Genomic DNA, 16719 nt, shown 5'->3' with positions numbered 1-16719 from the left:
TAAATACTGAAACACAAACACACATTAGCCCAGGCCTATACAGCGTCAAGATCATCAATCTCACTGTCTTCCACCTCCACATCTTGTCTCATTGGAAGGTCTTCAGGGGCAGTAACATGCATAGAAATGTCATCTCCTATGATAATAAGATCTTCTTTTAGAATACCTCCTCAAGGACCCGCCTGAGGTTAATTTTTCAAAAAATTAAGTAGGAGTACATTCCAAAGCAATAATAAAAAAATATAGCATAGTAAATACTAAATGATAGGAATTCTTCAGCTCCATTATAAATCTTATGGGATCACCATCATATAAGTCATGACTTACACATCATTAATCAGTGTAAGACTGTATATAGGTTAAAATATGAAATCTGTTCAAGAAGAGAGATATTAAAGGGAATGAAACCAAATGCTAAATTAAAACAGTATAGTAGTTTGCAGTGAGGGTCAGGATAAGTCAAATTACTTACAGAGCCTGCATCCATGAGGAAAGCTCCATCTCTGCTCAGCTTCTCCACTGAAAGCTGAAGAATGGGGGGCTGAGGTATGGTTCTATCACTGATGTTGAGTGCTCCCTGAGGAATTAAGTAAAAGAGTAAAGGTTTTAAATATAGGAAATATGGAGTCACAATTAAACAACAACAAAAAATTAAATGAATGTTACCTCTACAAGTCTGGGCCTTGCTTAGGTAAATCACAATTATTCTTATTTATTTATTTATTTATTTATTTATTTATTTATTTATTTGAGACGGAGTTTCGCTCTTGTTGCCCAAGCTGAAGTGTAATGGCGCAATCTCAGCTCCCCACAACCTCTGCCTCCTGGGTTCAAGCGATTCTCCTGCCTCAGCCTCCCGAGTAGCTGGGATTACAGGCATGCACCACGACACCCGGCTAATTTTGTATTTTTATAGAGATGGAGTTTCTCCATGTTGGTCAGGCTGGTCACGAACTCCCAACCTCAGTTGATCCACCCGCCTCGGCCTCCCAAAGTGCTGTTACAGGCGTGAGCTACCGCACCCAGCCAATTATTCATATTTAAATATAAAGAAAATGACGAAATAGTTATCACTTATCTAACTAAGCTACTGTGACTCCCAATAAAGCCAAACTAACTTCTGATCTTGTTTTTTCTTTCTTTTTTTTTTTTTTGAGACAGAATTTCACTCTTGTTGCCAAGGCTGGAGTGCAATGGCACCATCTTGGCTCACCGCAACCTCCGCCTCCCAGGTTCAAGTGGTTCTCCTGCCTCAGCCTCCCAAGTAACTGGGATTACAGGCATGCGCCACCAAGCCCGGCTAATTTTTTGTATCTTTAGTAGAGAAGGGGTTTCACCATGTTGGCCAGGCTGGTCTCAAACTCCTGACTTCAGGTGATCCACCTGCCTTGGCCTCCCAAAGTGCTGGGATTACAGGTGTGAGCCACTGTACCTGGCCTGAAAAGTTTTTAACCAAAACATTACTTCCAAAATATATATCTTAACTTGATCACAATTTTAAAAAGATTATGATTTAACATTTTCATTCTTGTGACTTTAATTCTGGCAAATTTCTACCAAAGGAAAACAATGTTACAACTTAGATAACTATTTTTTCTTTAATTCAAGGACACTGTTACATTGAACTGGGTGTTCAGATGTAATTTCACTCTCAGATCTAGACGTGCACTTGTTCCAGTCTGGAATGATTTCTGTAACAAAAAACCCCCGTTCCCCAGAAAAAATATATTTTAAAAATACACCCAGAACTTTTTTTTTTTTTTTAATACTTTTAAGTTCTGGGACACATGTGCAGAACATGCAGGTTTGATATATAGGCATGCATGTGCCATGGTGTTTTGCTGCACCCATCAACCTGTCATCTGGGTTTTAAGCCCCACATGCATTATATTTGTGCTAATGATCTCCGTCTGCTTGTCCCCACCCCCTGACAGGCCCCAGTGTGTGATATTTCCCTCTCTGTGTCCATGTGTTCTCATTGTTCAACTCCCACTTATGAGTGAGAACATGCAGTGTTCGGTATTCTGTTCCTAAAAATGCTTCACGAATTTGCATGTCATCCTTGCGCAAGGGGCATGCTAGTCTTCTCTGTAGCATTCCAATTTTAGTATATTTGCTGCTGAAGTGAGTAAAAATGCACCCAGAACTTTTAAAATGTCAGTTGTTAAAAGATCGATTTGTTTGAATAAATTAGTAAGTTGCTCTGGTCAATTTGACAATCTTTCCATTTCTTAGATCTGCTCTACAGATGGTATTTTAGGAAACTTAAAGGCACTATTTTTAGGAGCTTCCCTATACTAAAATTTCTTTACTCAGACTTAGCCAAAATAAAATAAAATAAAATAAAAGCTAAAGCCTTAAATAATAAACAAACCCTTCCTCATTTCTGTACTGGACTATGATTAGGCTTACTAATCTTCAAGTAAAAGCCACAAAAAAGCAATCCATCTTACCTCATCTGAGAGATTGTCAACTCTATACAAACTGGGATGAGTTGTGAGCATAAGGTAAACTAAGGGCTGGTTTTTCACTTGACACATAGCAAAAATGCGTTCATCTAGACGTGCATTTGTCCCAGTCTGGAATGATTTCTGTAACAGAAAACCCCCATTCCCCACAAAAGAACATATTTTAAAAATACATCCAGAACTTTTAAAATGCCAGTTGTTAAAAGAATATTTTCAGAGAGAATTCACAAATTTACTGTTAATTTTTTTAAAGTATCTTTTTTTAAGAAGTCACACACATCTATTAAACTGTAGGTATAGCCCCACTTAAAAGTCTTTTGAAATTAACTAACTGACCATGGCAAAGTTATCTGATCTCCACAGTGTCTGTTTCCTAGTTGATAAAATAGATCTAAACACTCTATCTACCATATTAACGACAGTGATAATGATGTAACAATCCAAGCAACACCATAGGAAGGATGAAGTTATATTGCAGATGACAAAGTAAAGGCATACATGAAGGACCAAAAAGATATCCATTACGTCAGTGATCCTTTTTCGTACCAGGGACTGATTTCGCAGAAGATAATTTTTCCACAGACTGGTGGGGACACGGTGGAGGATGATTTTGGGATGAAACTGTTCCACCTCATATCATCAGACATTAGATTCTCATAAGGAGCATGCAACCTAGATCTCTCGCATGCGCAGTTCACAATATGGTTGGTGCTCCTATGAGAATCTAATGCTGCCACTTATCTGACAGGAGGCAGAGCTCAGGCAGTAATGCTCCCTCGTCCACTGGTCACCTCCCGCTGTGTGGCTCAGTTCCTAACAGGCCACCCGCTGGTACCGGTATGTGGCTGGGGGGTAGTGCACTTAGAATACTGCACTAAGTGGTCCATAAGTGCTGGGTGACGATTAATGGCAGCTGTCATTGATTCTCCCACCATACAAACAATGTAACAAAGAATACTAATAAACAAGAAAAAATAATACTACTACAAATGAGGAAAGCTTCTTAGTAAAATGAGTTAATAAGTAACTATGATATTTAACCATTATTATTTTCTTTACACAGATAAAAACGGAGAAGAAAAAAGTTATGGGTAAGATTTGTTTTGTTTTTTTTTGTGACGGAGTCTCCCTCTGTTGCCAAGCCTGGAGTGTAGTGGTTCGATCTCTGCTCACTGCAACCTCTGCCTCCCGGGTTCAAACGATTCTCCTGCCTCAGCCTCCTCAGTAGGTGGGATTACAGGTGCGCACCACCACGCCCGGCTAATTTTTTGTTTGTTTGTTTGTTTTGTATTTTTAGTAGAGACCAGGTTTCAGCATGTTGGTCAGGCTGGTCTTGAACTCCTGACCTCATGATCCGCCTGCCTCGGCCTCCCAAAGTGCTGGGATTACAGGCGTGAGCCACCGCACCCAGCCAGTCATAGGTAAGGTTTTAAGTATTCCAATTGATGGAAAGGAGTAAAACAGGCAGAGAGAAAAGAATAATGAAATTACATATTAAAACAAGTACACTGACTATATTAAAGGAAGATAATAAAAGCTCTTAAGATTTTAATGGAAGAAGGAAAGTTCCATCTATTCATTCAAAAAATATTTCCTGAGTGTCTATTATATACTAGGAACTGTTCTAACTGCTAGGACAAAAAAATGAATGAAAAAGATAAAAACCCTTGTCCTCATGGAGCGTACATCCTATTAAGGGAAGAATAAAAAATAAGCAAAATATGTGGTATGTCAGTGATAAATGCTATAGGAAAAATACAGGAGGTAAGAGTGATTAGGAGTGTCAGGATGGTGAGGGATGGGGTGGGATTAGGGTATTGCATATTAAATGGGGAAGATCAGAGAATGTAGGCTTTAGAAAAAAGTATTTCAAGAAAGGCCTGAAGGAGAAAGAAGAGCTCAGATTTTTAAATGTCAAAATTTAAATATTTCGGCCGGGCGCGGTGGCTCACGCCTATAATCCCAGCACTTTGGGAGACCGAGGCGGGAGGATCACGAGGTCAGGAAATCGAGACCATCCCGGCTAACACGGTGAAACCCCGTCTCTACTAAAAATACAAAAAATTAGCCAGGCGTCGTGGTGGGCGCCTGTAGTCCCAGCTACTCAGGAGGCTGAAGCAGGAGAATGGCGTGAACCCGGGAGGCGGAGCTTGCAGTGAGCCGAGATCGCGCCACTGCACTCCAGCCTGGGCAACAGAGCGAGACTCTGTCTCAAAAAAAAAAAAAAAAAAAAAATTTAATTTTTCCAGGCACGGTGGCTCATGGCTGTAATCCCAACAATTTGGGAGGCCGAGGTGGGCGGATCACGAGGTCAGGAGATTGAGGCCATCCTGGTTAACACGGTGAAATCCCGTCTCTACTAAAAATACAAAAAATTAGCCAGGCATGGTGGCACGCGCCTGTAGTCCCAGCTATTTGGGAGGCTGAGGCAGAAGAATCACTTGAACCCAGGAGGCGGAGGTTGCAGTGAGCCAAGATTGTGCCATTGCACTCCATCCTGGGCAACAAGAGCCAGACTACACCTCAAAAAAAAAAAAAAAAAAATTAAATATTTATGTAATCTGTGTACCTATACTCAGAAATAGAAATACATAATTTGAGTTAAAGAAGTGAGAACTAGAGACCGGGCACGGTGGCTCATGCTTGTAATCCCAGTACTTTGGGAGGCCATGGAGGGCGGATCACAAGGTCAGGAGTTCGAGACCAGAATGGCCAACATAGTGAAACCCTGTCTCTACTAAAAATACAAAAAATTAGCTGGGCATGGTGGCGGGTGCCTGTAATCCCAGCTACTCTGGAGGCTGAGACAGGAGAATCACTTGAACCCGGGAGGTGGAAGTTGCAGTGAGCCAAGATCATGCCACTACACTCCAGCCCAGATGACAGTGTGAGACTCCATCTCACAAAAAAAAAAAAGAAGTGAGAACTGTAGATTCAAAAGCCACTCCTACTAGAAAGTAATGAGTTGCTCTTCTCACCTGGAAAAAACTACACACAACAGACAGTAAATCCCAGAGTTCAGGAAAAATACAAGATGCAGGCCAGGTGTGGTAGCTCACGCCTATAATCCCAGCAATTTAGGAGGCCGAGGCCAGTGGATCATTGAGGTCAGGAGTTCAAAACCAGCCTGGCCAACATGGTGAAACCCCGTCTCTACTAAAAATACAAAAATTAGCCAGGCGTGGTGGTAAACACCTGTAATCCCAGCTACTCAGGAGGCTGAGGTCGCAGTGAGCCGAGATCGCCACTGCCACTCCAGCCTGGGTGACATAGCGAGACTGTTTAAAAAAAAAAAAAAAAAAAAAGATGCAGAGCAGTCCTTTATTTTTCTTATTAAAAAACTTTTTTTGTAGGGGTGGAATCTCACTATGTTGTCCAGGCTGGTCTCAAACTCCCAGACTCAAGCAATCAATCCTCCCGCCTTCGCCTCCCAAGGTGCTGGGATTACAGGCATGAGCCACTGTGCCCAGCCAGCAGTCCTTGAACAGTTCTGGAATCTGGAATGCTGCTTCAGGTGCTTTACTAACATGAGTTGTTTCTTTTTTAATTAAAAAAATTAAACAAATTTTTTAATAGAGACAGATTCTTCTTTCTTGCCCAGGCTGGTCTCAAACCCCTAGCTTTAAGCAATCCTTCTGCCTTGGCCTCTCAAAGTATTGGGTTATAGGTGTGAACCATGGCACCTGGCCAACATGAGCTTTTATCTATTTTTTATTTATTTAATTTTTCTTTTAAGAGAAGGAGTCTCGCTTTGTCACCCAGGCTGAAGGGCAGTGGTGCAATCTCAGCTCACTGCAACCTCTGCCTCCTGGGTTCAGGCGATTCTCCTGCCTCAGCCTCCCAAGTAGCTGTGACTACAGGTATGTGCCACCATGCCCTGCTAATTTTTGTATTTTTTGTAGAGACAGGGTTTCACCACTTTGGCCAGGCTGGTCTCAAACTCCTGAACTTAAGTGATCTGCCTGCCTTGGCCTCCCAAAATGTTGGGATTACAGGCATGAGCCACCATGGCCAGCCAACACGAGCTTTTAAATAAAATTTTATAAGGGAAGTTTATCCTGAGGCAATAAGCTTGGACATTCAATTCTGGACACTGGATAAATAAGCCTACTCCACCAGACCAGAGTTTTCCTTCTTTTCTGAGAGGAAGGCAAAGAGCAGGCAGGGGAGACATGTAAATAATAAGTAGCAAATGAAAAACCCTACAAATAAAACAAAACAAAGAAAAACTCTACAAACGTTTAAACTCAAAGACAAGGATATGGAAGTCCAATCCAGATCATGGAAACAGGTATGCAGGTATACAGGTATAAGAAAGTGTATCTAAAGAAGATTAAGGGCCGGGCATGGTGGCTCACGGCTGTAATCCCTGCAATTTAGGAGAATGAGGTGGGAGGATCACCTGAGGTTGGGCATTAGAAACCAGCCTAACCAATATGGTGAAACCCTGTCTCTACTAAAAATACAAAAATTAGCTGGAGTGTGGTGGTGCATGCCTATAATCCCAGCTACTCAGGAGGCTGAGGCGAGAGAATTGCCTGAACCCAGGAGGCGGAGGTTGTGGTGAGCCGAGATCATGCCACTGTGCTCCAGCCTGGGCAACAGAGGGAGACCCTGTCTCAGAAAAAAAAAAAAAAAAGAAGAAGATTAAGAAGTGTAATGTGCTAGCTCATGCCTGTAATCCTAGCACTTTGGTAGGCCAAGGCGGGCGAATCACCTGAGATCAGGAGTTTGAGACGAGCCTGACCAACATGGTGAAACCTTGTCTCTACTAAAAATACAAAATTAGTCAGACATAGTGGCACACACTTGTAATCCCAGCTACTCAGGAGGCTGAGGCAAGAGAATTGCTTGAACCCGGGAGGCGGAGGTTGCAGTGAGCCAAGATCGTGCTACTACACTCCAGCCTGGGTGACAGAGCAAGACTCTGTCTCAAAAAAAAAAAAAGAGAAGTGTAATGTTGCTGAAATTCTGTAGGGACAGGAAAGAGCAAAAAAAAAAAAAAAAAAAAAAAAAAAATCACATATATGGTCTCTTTTTAAAAAAAAGTTAAATTTTTTTGTTGGTGAAAAATTCTAATTGTATATATTTATGAGGTATAAAGGGATGCTATGATATAGTATACAATGTGGAATGATTTAATGAAGCTAGGTAACATATCCATAACCTCAAATAGTTATCACTTATTTCTCCTAACTAAAACACTGTACATTTTGTTCAATATCTCCCCATTCCTGCCCCACCACCCAGCCTCTAGTAACCACCATTCTGCTTTCTGCTTCCGTGTGTTTGATTTTTTAGCTTTCACATATAAGTGAGAACACACAGTGCATGTGTGCCTTCTTGCACCAGCAATATAATATACAATTCTTGTTCTGGAAAACTGATTATCAGTTGAATTTTTTATAATGTCACTGAAAACTTTGCTTAGAGAAGCATCTTATGAACAAGGAACTTGCTCTGAATCAGTTTTCTGTAAGTTTCTTCAGTTATTAAACTTTTCAAAGTTCAAATAAGAGGTAAGGTCCCTGTCGTCAAAAATTTAACCAACATAAAGTTACATATACAATGTTTAGGGATTCACAGGAGAAAAATTTTGCCTTTTGATGTTTCCATCGTGTTCGTTTCTTTCTTTTTGTTTGAGACAGAGTCTGGGTCTGTCACCCAAGCTGGAGTACAATGGCGCGATATGGGCTCACTACAACCTCTGCCTCCTGGACTCAACCATCCTCCCACCTCAGCATCCCAAGTAGCTGGGACTACAGGCGTGCACCACCACACCTGGCTAGCTTTTTTGTATTTTTTGCAGAGACCAGGTTTCACCGTGTTTCCCAGGCTGGTCTCAAATGCCTGGACTCAAGCAATCCACCCATGTCAGCCACCCAAAGTGCTGAGATTGCAGGTGTAGGCCACAGTGCCTGGCCATCATTGTGTTAGTTTCTGTATCTGTTTTTCTTACCTGTTTAAGGAGAGCCAACACAAAAAGTGGGAAAAGCCGCAAAGAAAAAGGAACCATGAGTCCAGGCTGCTGGTTACTTAAGACTGAAGAACGGTAAGCTGAAAGGGAGTCAATGACTGCATTCACTAGAGCATCTCGAGCGTCACTCAGACTGGCAGTCATAGATCTGTCAACAGCTAAGCAAGGTGAGGGTAAGGACAAAAAAGAAATATGATAGAAGTTTAGCTAGTCCACTGTTAAGGATAGAAGAGATAATTTTTAAAAACTATACTAAGTATCTCTCCAATTTGCTACATACACAAACGAGACAAAACACAGCAGCTAAAAGCATGGTCTGGAGAACTGAGCCAACCTCTGTTGAAATGCTCCTCTGCTATTTCCTAACTGTATAATGATTTGGCAAGTAACTTAACCTTCCTGAGCCTCAGTTATGCTACTGATTGTAATCCAACATTTTATATACCAATGAGAAAGAAAAACATTGCAATTAAACACACAATGCTTTCCTGTGTTTCCTGAAATGCACAATGTTTCGAAACAGAGTTCTTTTGAAATTTTAATTTTAATTAATTAAAACACTTTTTTTGTACAAAGTCTCCCTATGTTGCCCAGGCTGACCTCAAACTCCTGGCCTCAAGCAATCCTCCTGCCTCAGCCTCCCAAAGTGCTGGGATTATAGGCACAAACCATCATGCCCAGCCCAGAGTTTTTATATTTACAGAAAGAGCTCTTAGAGTTATTTATTTATTTATTTATTTAGAGACAGAGTTTCTCTCTGTCGCCCAGGCTGGAGTGCGGGGGTGTGGTCTTGGCTCGCTGCATCCTCCGCCTCCCAGGTTCAAGCAATTCTCCTGCCTCAGCCTCCTGAGTAGCTTGGACTATAGCTGGGACTACAGACATGTGCCACCACACCCTACTAATGGTTTTCTTTTTTGTTTTTTGTATTTTTAGTAGAGATAGGGTTTCACCATGTTGGCCTCTTATTTAGACAGATTTTCATCATTTGCCATGACACTCTGTTTATACGCATTTCTGCATAAAAACATTTTTTCAATACTTAAAAAAAAGCATAATTGAAGACTTCTCAAATAAATAAACTCCATCCATGTGGTACTAAAAATACATTCAATATGGTAGCAGAACCAATACTTACAAAGTTGTGACAATTTATCAAAAATCCACAAAACCCATCTATCTAATAGTTACTGCTGTCAATAATAATAATAATCACAGTTACAAAAAAATGTAACTTAAACAAAAAAATAGGCCAGGCGCGGTGGCTCACGCCTGTAATCCCAGCACTTTGGGAGGCCAAGGCGGGTGGATCACGAGGTCAGGAGATCGAGACCATCCTGGCTAACATGGTGAAACCCCATCTCTACTAAAAATACAAAAAATTAGCTGGGAGTGATGGCGGGCGCCTGTAGTCCCAGCTACTGGGGAGGCTGAGGCAGGCGAATGGCGTGAACCCTGGAAGTGGAGGTTGCAGTGAGCCGAGATCACGCCACTGCACTCCACCCTGGGCGACAGAGCGAGACTCCATCTCAAAAAAAATAAATAAATAAATAAAATAAAGGCAGTGATCTTCAAATTTCATAGGTCACAATCTTGAACATCTAATAACATAAAAGACTAAAGTGTGGGTAAATCCTTTACCAGGCTCCATGTAAAACATTTTTCCCAATAGGAAATTCAAGAAAGTGGGTAACTATTCCTGATACAGACAGAATTAAGTTTGAAGCAAATGGACCTACTGAGGCCGGGTGTAGTGACTCACAGCTGTAATCCCAACAGTTTGGTAGGCCAAAGCAGGAGGATTGCTTGAGCCCAGGATTCAAGATCAGCCTGGGCAACATGGTGAGACTCTGTCTCTAAAAAATTTTTTTTAAAGTTAGCTGATTGAGGGCCAGGCGTGGTGGCTCACGCCTGTAATCCCAGCACTTTGGGAGGCTGAGGTGGGTGGATCACGAGGTCAAGAGATCGAGACCATCCTGGCCAACATGGTGAACCCCCGCCTCTACTAAAAATACAAAAATTAGCTGGGTGTGGTGCCATGCGCCTGTAGTCCCAGCTACTTGGGAGACTGAGGCAGCAGAATCGCTTGAACTTTGGGGTCAGAGGTTGCAGTGAGCCGAGATTGTGCCACTGCACTCCATCCTGGGAGGGTGAATGAGACTCCATCTCTAAACAAATAAATAAATGAATGAGTGAATGAATGAATGTTAGTTAGCTGGGTGTGGTGGTGTGGGCCTGTAATCCCAGCTATTCAGGAGGCTGAGGTGGGAGGATCCATTGAGCCCAGGAGGTAAAGGCTGCAGTGAGCTAGAACCACACCATTGCACTCCACCCTGGGTGACAGAGCAAGACTCTGTTTTCAAAAACAAAAGAAAGAAAATGGACCCACTGAAGTCTTCCCTCAAGTAGAAAGACCACAAGAATCAAAATGATGTTATTAAGCTGTATGTATTTGAAAAGGGACCAAAAAAATCAAGAGGACAATTGTATCTGAGATGGAAATAAATACGTGAAGATATCAGTAAGTTTTCTATTGGCTCACATGATTTGGCTGCAAACAAATGTATGGTGGTAAACTGGTTTTCAATCCCAAATTCCATGACTCTAATGATCTTTATGGTACACTGCTTCTCATAAAAAGAGTATTAAATAGCACTAATATTAACCATTACATAAGATATAGTTGGCCAGGCACGGTGGCTCACGCCTGTAATCCCAGCACTTTGGGAGGCCAAAGCGGGTGGATTACATGAGGTCGGGAGTTCAAGAACAGCCTGACCAACATGAAGAAACCCTGTCTCTACTAAAAATACAAAAATTAGCCGGGCATGGTGGCGCATGCCTGTAATCCCAGCTACTCGGGATGCTGAGGAAGGAGAATCGCTTGAACCTGGGAGACAGAGGTTGTGGCAAGCCGAGATTGCGCCATTGCACTCCAGCCTGGGCAATAAGAGCGAGACTCCATCTCAAAAAAAAAAAAAAAAAAAAAAAAAGATATAGCTAAGTTCAGTGTAGACAAATATATAAACATATAGAGACAGAAAGTAGTTTAGTGGTTACTTAAGGCCAGTAAGGGAGGGAGGAAGAAGTGGGCAGTAACTGCTAATGAGCATGAGGTTCCTCCTGGGACAATAGAAATGTTATAAAATTAGATTGTGGTGATAGCTGTACAACTCTGTAAAAACACTAAAAACAAATGAATTATCAATTAAACTGGGTGAAGTGGTATGGTATGTAATTATATCTCAATAAATTTGTTTAAATAAACAAACAAAAAAGATAAGATTATCTGCAGCAGATCTTTTCATTCAAATAGTTACTTAGCAGGCACCCAGGGGATCTAAAACATTCAAACTATAAAGCCAACTATTTAAAGGAAAACAAAACTGTTTGGATGTGCCTAATGTTATTACTTGTAAGATATTTATAACAGATAACAACTCTTACCCATATTGGCCAATAACCCTGAAATTGCTTGAACATCAGCTCCAAGAAAGACATCATTCAGAGTCGAAACTACTGGCAAACACAAAGTATGAACACGAATTCTTCTTTCGCCTTCGGGGAAAATACACAAACAACAGTGAGGGGCAACTATATATAACAAAAGATTATGTTAAAGTCACTTGGAAAAATCACTTCTTAGCTGGGTGCAGTGGTGCACCCCTGTAGTCCCAGCTACTCCAGAGGCAGAGACAGGAGGATCCCTTGAGCTCAGGAGTTTAAGTGCAGCCTGGGCAATACAGTGAGACTCCATCTCTTAAAAAAAAAAAAGTATACACACACATATATATATATAAATAAATAACTTCTTTTCGATTTAGAACCAGGTAGTATAGTTACATAGTAAGCAGAGACAGTATCAAACGTTTTATACTGGCCAGACACAGTGGCTCACACCTGTAATCCCAGCACCCAGCACTTTGGGAGGCTAAGGTGGGAGGATCACCTGAGGCCAGGAGTTCAAGACAGGGCTGGATAACATAGTAAGACCCTCTCTCTATTAAAATAAATAAGTACATAAATATTAAAAATTTCATCCTTTTTTTTTTTTTTAGAAACAAGGTCTCATTCTGTTGCCCAGGCAGGACTACAGTGGCACAATCATAACTCACTGTAGCCTCAAACTCCTGGGCTCAAACAATCCTCCCTACTCAGCCTCCCAAGTAGGTAGGACTACCAGTGTGTGCCACTATACCTGGCTAATTAAAAAAATATTTTTTTAGAGACAGTGTCTCACTATGTTGTCCAGGCTGGTCTTGAACTCCTGGCCTCAAGTGATCCTCCCCAGTCAGCCTTCCAAAGTGCTAGGTTTACAGACCACCACATCTGACCCTACTTCTTTTAATTTTTTTTAACTATAAAATTCTTTTCATTCAGATTATTACTAAATGAACAGGGATCGTATTCAAATGACAATATGCTAAATTTTTAAAAATCTCTTTTTTGAACTTTTTAGTTGGTTTACTGCTTTTGGTAATGAAAATTTTAAGGGCTGGGCGCAGTGGCTCATGCCTGTAATCCCAGCACTTTGGAAGGCAGAGACGGGCAGATCACGAGGTCAAGAGATTTCACACCATCCTGGCCAACATGGCAAAACTCCATCTCTACTAAAAATACAAAAATTAGCTGGGTGTGGTGGCGCACACCTGTAGTCCCAACTACTCGGGAGGCTGAGGCAGGAGAATCACCTGAACCCAGGAGGCAGAGGTTGCAGTGAGCAGAGACCGCGCAGAGGTTGCAGTGAGCAGAGACCGCACCACTGTACTCTAGCCTGGCGACAGAGTGAGACTCTGTCTCTAAATAAATAAATAAATAAATAAATAAATAAATAAATAAATAAAAATAGAAATTTTAAGTTAGCACACGTAAGATATGCTACATGTATTTTATAGCCTGTTTTGACATTTGAAATCCAGACAATATGTGAACATTTGAAATCCAAAAAAGCAAACAACTTACCTTTGCTGGATGTATACAAGAGTGCTGACTGAAAAGAAACCAACTGAGTGTCAGTAAGACTCTCTTCCACTGACATCTGTACTGCATACCCAGCGTCTGGGTTGACGTTAGGCAAAGACAGTAAGTCGGTTGACCTAACAAAGAAGTTCCCATGGAAAGTATGAATGGAAAGACCTAGAAGAGAAAAAGGTAACAAAATGATTTTTATATACCTACATACTGATATTTACATTTTATCCTAGTTACTTATCAGATTGGCAAAAAGTAAAGAAATCTAGACAATACACAGTACTTAGTGAGGTTAAGGAATAACAGATGCCTTTCGAAATGAAGGTGGGGATACTAATTTTCAAAAAACATTTTTGGGTCAGGTGCGGTAGCTCACGTCTGTAATCCCAGCACTTTGGGAGGCCAAGGCAGGTGGATCGCCTGAGGTCAGTTTGAGACCAGCCTGGCCAATAACATGGTGAAACCCTGTCTCTACCAAAAACACAAAAATTAGCCGAACACGGTGGCAGGCGCCTGCAATCCCAGCTACTCGGGAGGTTGAGGCAGGAGAATTGCTTGAACCCGGGAGGCAGAGGTTGCAGTGAGCTGAGATTGCGCCACTGCACTCCAGCCTGGGCGACAGAGCGAGACTCGGTCTCAAAAAGAAACACAAAAAACATTTTTGGAGGATAATTTGGCAGTATCTATCAAAATTCTAGATACTTATTTTGACTTTAGCAATCCCATATCAAAGAATGTGTCCTACAGATATACTCATTTAAGTGCCAAATTCATACCTGCAGAAAAATTTCAAGTAGACTGGTGTGTCACAGCAAAAAAATTTAGAAATACCTTCAATGGGTATCAGTAGAAAAACCAGGCCAGGCACAATGGCTCATGCCTGTAATCCCAACACTTTCGGAGGCTGAGGCAGGCAGATCGCTTGAAGTCAGGAGTTCGAGACCAGCCTTGGCAACATGGTGAAATCCTGTCTCTACTAAAAATACAAAAATTAGCCGGGCATGGTGGCACACGCCTGTAGTCCCAGCTACTCGGGAGGTTGAGGCAGGAGAATCGCTTGAACCTGGGAGGCAGAGGTTGCAGTGAGCCAAGATCGCGCCACTGCACTCCAGCCTAGGTGACAGAGTGCGACTCTGTCTCAAAAAACAACAACAACAACAACAAACAAACAAAAAACTAAACTGTGATTTGTCCAATCTGCTGAATACTAGGTAGAATAGGCAGAAGTTTAAATTAATGTGATGGATTTATATGATCTAAAATTAATGAATCTTCAAGGTTTATTGAATAAAAATACATACGATATGTCACTTATGTAAATCGACCATAAGATACGTTTTCCATGGAGATGTACCTAAGTATGTAAATGTATAGGAAATTCAGTATATACCAAGTGATATACACCATTTTTAATAAGAAATTCTGATATATACCATTTTTAACTACATAAAAATGAAGTGAAAGTGTATGTGTCACATACACATGCAAGCTGATACAGGAAGACTTTAGCTTTATCAATAATGTTTTTATTTTTTACAAGAAAAACAGATGCACATGTTGCTTGTGAAATAAAAACCAACTTAAAAACACTAATCAGGATGAAAAAGAATGCTGGGCATGGTGGCACGTGCCTGTAATCCCAGGTATTCAGGAGGCTGAAGCAGGAAGATTGCTTAAGCCCAAGAGTTGAAAGCAAGCCTGGGCAACATAGTGAGACCCTGTCTCTTAAAAAGAAATATATAACATTAATAAAGAAAGAAAGAAAAAGGAGAATGTGGGTCTGTACATATAAAAATAGAAAGGTTTTCAAGATATTGTGATAAAAATAAAAAAGCCAGGTATAATTCCTCACTGCTTTTACTTGAAGTTAAGGCCAAAATATATGTTTATAAATGCCATGGGAAAGTTTCTGAAGGGCATATGATTAACTGTAGAGTGGAACAGAGGTTATGCTTGAGTTCTCATTTTATATCTTTTTGTACATTATCTTTTCTGTGTTAACTTTTCTAGAGTATGTATTTGATCTGTAGTGAATTTATCATAATAAAATAAAAAGAGGAACCTAAGCAAGCTAACCACAAAGCTTTATTAAATTAAGCACTCTAGAAAGAGGGCGGCAGGCCGCACTGGCTCACACCTGTAATCCCAGCACTTTGGGAGGACAAGGCAGGCAGATCACGAGGTCAGGAGTTCGAGACCAGCCTGGCCAACATGGCGAAATGCCACCTCTACTAAAAATACAGGCCGGGCGCGGTGGCTCACGCCTGTAATCCCAGCATTTTGGGAGGCCGAGGCGGGTGGATCACAAGGTCAGGAGATCAAGACCATCCTGGCTAACATGGTGAAACCCTGTTTCTACCAAAAATACAAAAAATTAGCTGGGCGTGGTGGCAGGCGCCTGTAGTCCCAGCTACTTGGGAGGCTGAGGCAGGAGAATGGCGTGAACCCAGGAGGCGGAGCTTGCAGTGAGCGGAGATCGCGCCACTGAACTCCAGCCTGGGCAAAAGAGCAAGACGCGATCTCAAAAAAAAAAAAAAAAAGTAAAAAAAAAAAATAAATAAAAACTATTAGAATTAATAAATTCTAATTATAGTGAAGGATAGATAAGAGAGACCTATCTTGCTCATGGTTTGACCAATAGACTTCAATGTGTAACGGAACAGGTTAGTGGATCTTTTATCTTTTTTTCTTTGTTATAGATTTCATATAAATAATTTTTCCATTGAAAAGAATATTATTATACTAGGCGTGGTGATTCACACCTGTAATCCCAGCACTTTGGGAGGCTGAGGTGGTAGGACTGCTTAAGTCCAGGAGTTTGAAACCAGCCTGAGTAATAGAGTAAGACCCTGTCTCTACAAAAAAATTAAAAATTAACTAGGCATGGTGGCATGCGCCTGTGGTCCCAGTTATTTGGGAGGCTGAGCTAAGAGGATTGCTTGAGCCCAGGAGTTGAGGCTGCAGTGAGCTATGATGGTGCCACTGCACTCCAGCCAGGGGGACAGAGCAACACTCTCTGTCTCCAAAAAAAGAAAAAAGAGAGAGGAGAAGAAGAAAGAAAATTACCGCTCTACACCCCATTACAGAGCAATATTTATTTAAATAAAACTCAATCTGTGCTCCACACCCCGTTACAGAGCAATAATATTTATTTAAATAAAAAATTTGTGCAGCAGCAATGGAAAAAAAAAAACCCACCTTAAAAAAAAAACCCACCAGGTTGATAATGTGGAGAAATGAAAAACTAAAAATAAGAGTACAGGCCGGGTGCGGTGGCTCATATCTGTAATCCCAGCACTTAGGGAG

The 16719-nt window shown here is 41.2% G+C and overlaps 1 protein-coding gene and 1 pseudogene across 1 annotated transcript in view; both read right to left on the bottom strand.

Annotated features, from left to right (window-relative positions):
- The window catches only part of SEC24A (SEC24 homolog A, COPII coat complex component), a 74833-nt gene that overhangs the window by 9296 nt on the left and 48818 nt on the right, over positions 1 to 16719 (bottom strand). Inside the window, exons 16-20 of the mRNA XM_054489007.2 lie at positions 13405 to 13578; positions 11890 to 12000; positions 8428 to 8603; positions 2454 to 2591; positions 473 to 577 (exon numbers count right to left, since the gene is read on the bottom strand). Coding sequence (XP_054344982.1) covers positions 473 to 577; positions 2454 to 2591; positions 8428 to 8603; positions 11890 to 12000; positions 13405 to 13578 — 704 coding nt within the window. The remainder of the gene's footprint in view (positions 1 to 472; positions 578 to 2453; positions 2592 to 8427; positions 8604 to 11889; positions 12001 to 13404; positions 13579 to 16719) is intronic.
- On the bottom strand, positions 2033 to 2132 carry LOC129037646 (U6 spliceosomal RNA; annotated as a pseudogene).

The sequence above is a fragment of the Pongo pygmaeus genome, chromosome 4, assembly GCF_028885625.2.
Source record: "Pongo pygmaeus isolate AG05252 chromosome 4, NHGRI_mPonPyg2-v2.0_pri, whole genome shotgun sequence".
In the NCBI taxonomy this organism is placed as follows: domain Eukaryota; kingdom Metazoa; phylum Chordata; class Mammalia; order Primates; family Hominidae; genus Pongo; species Pongo pygmaeus.
Note: the sequence above shows the minus strand (reverse complement) of the source record. Positions and strands in the feature narration are given on the sequence as shown.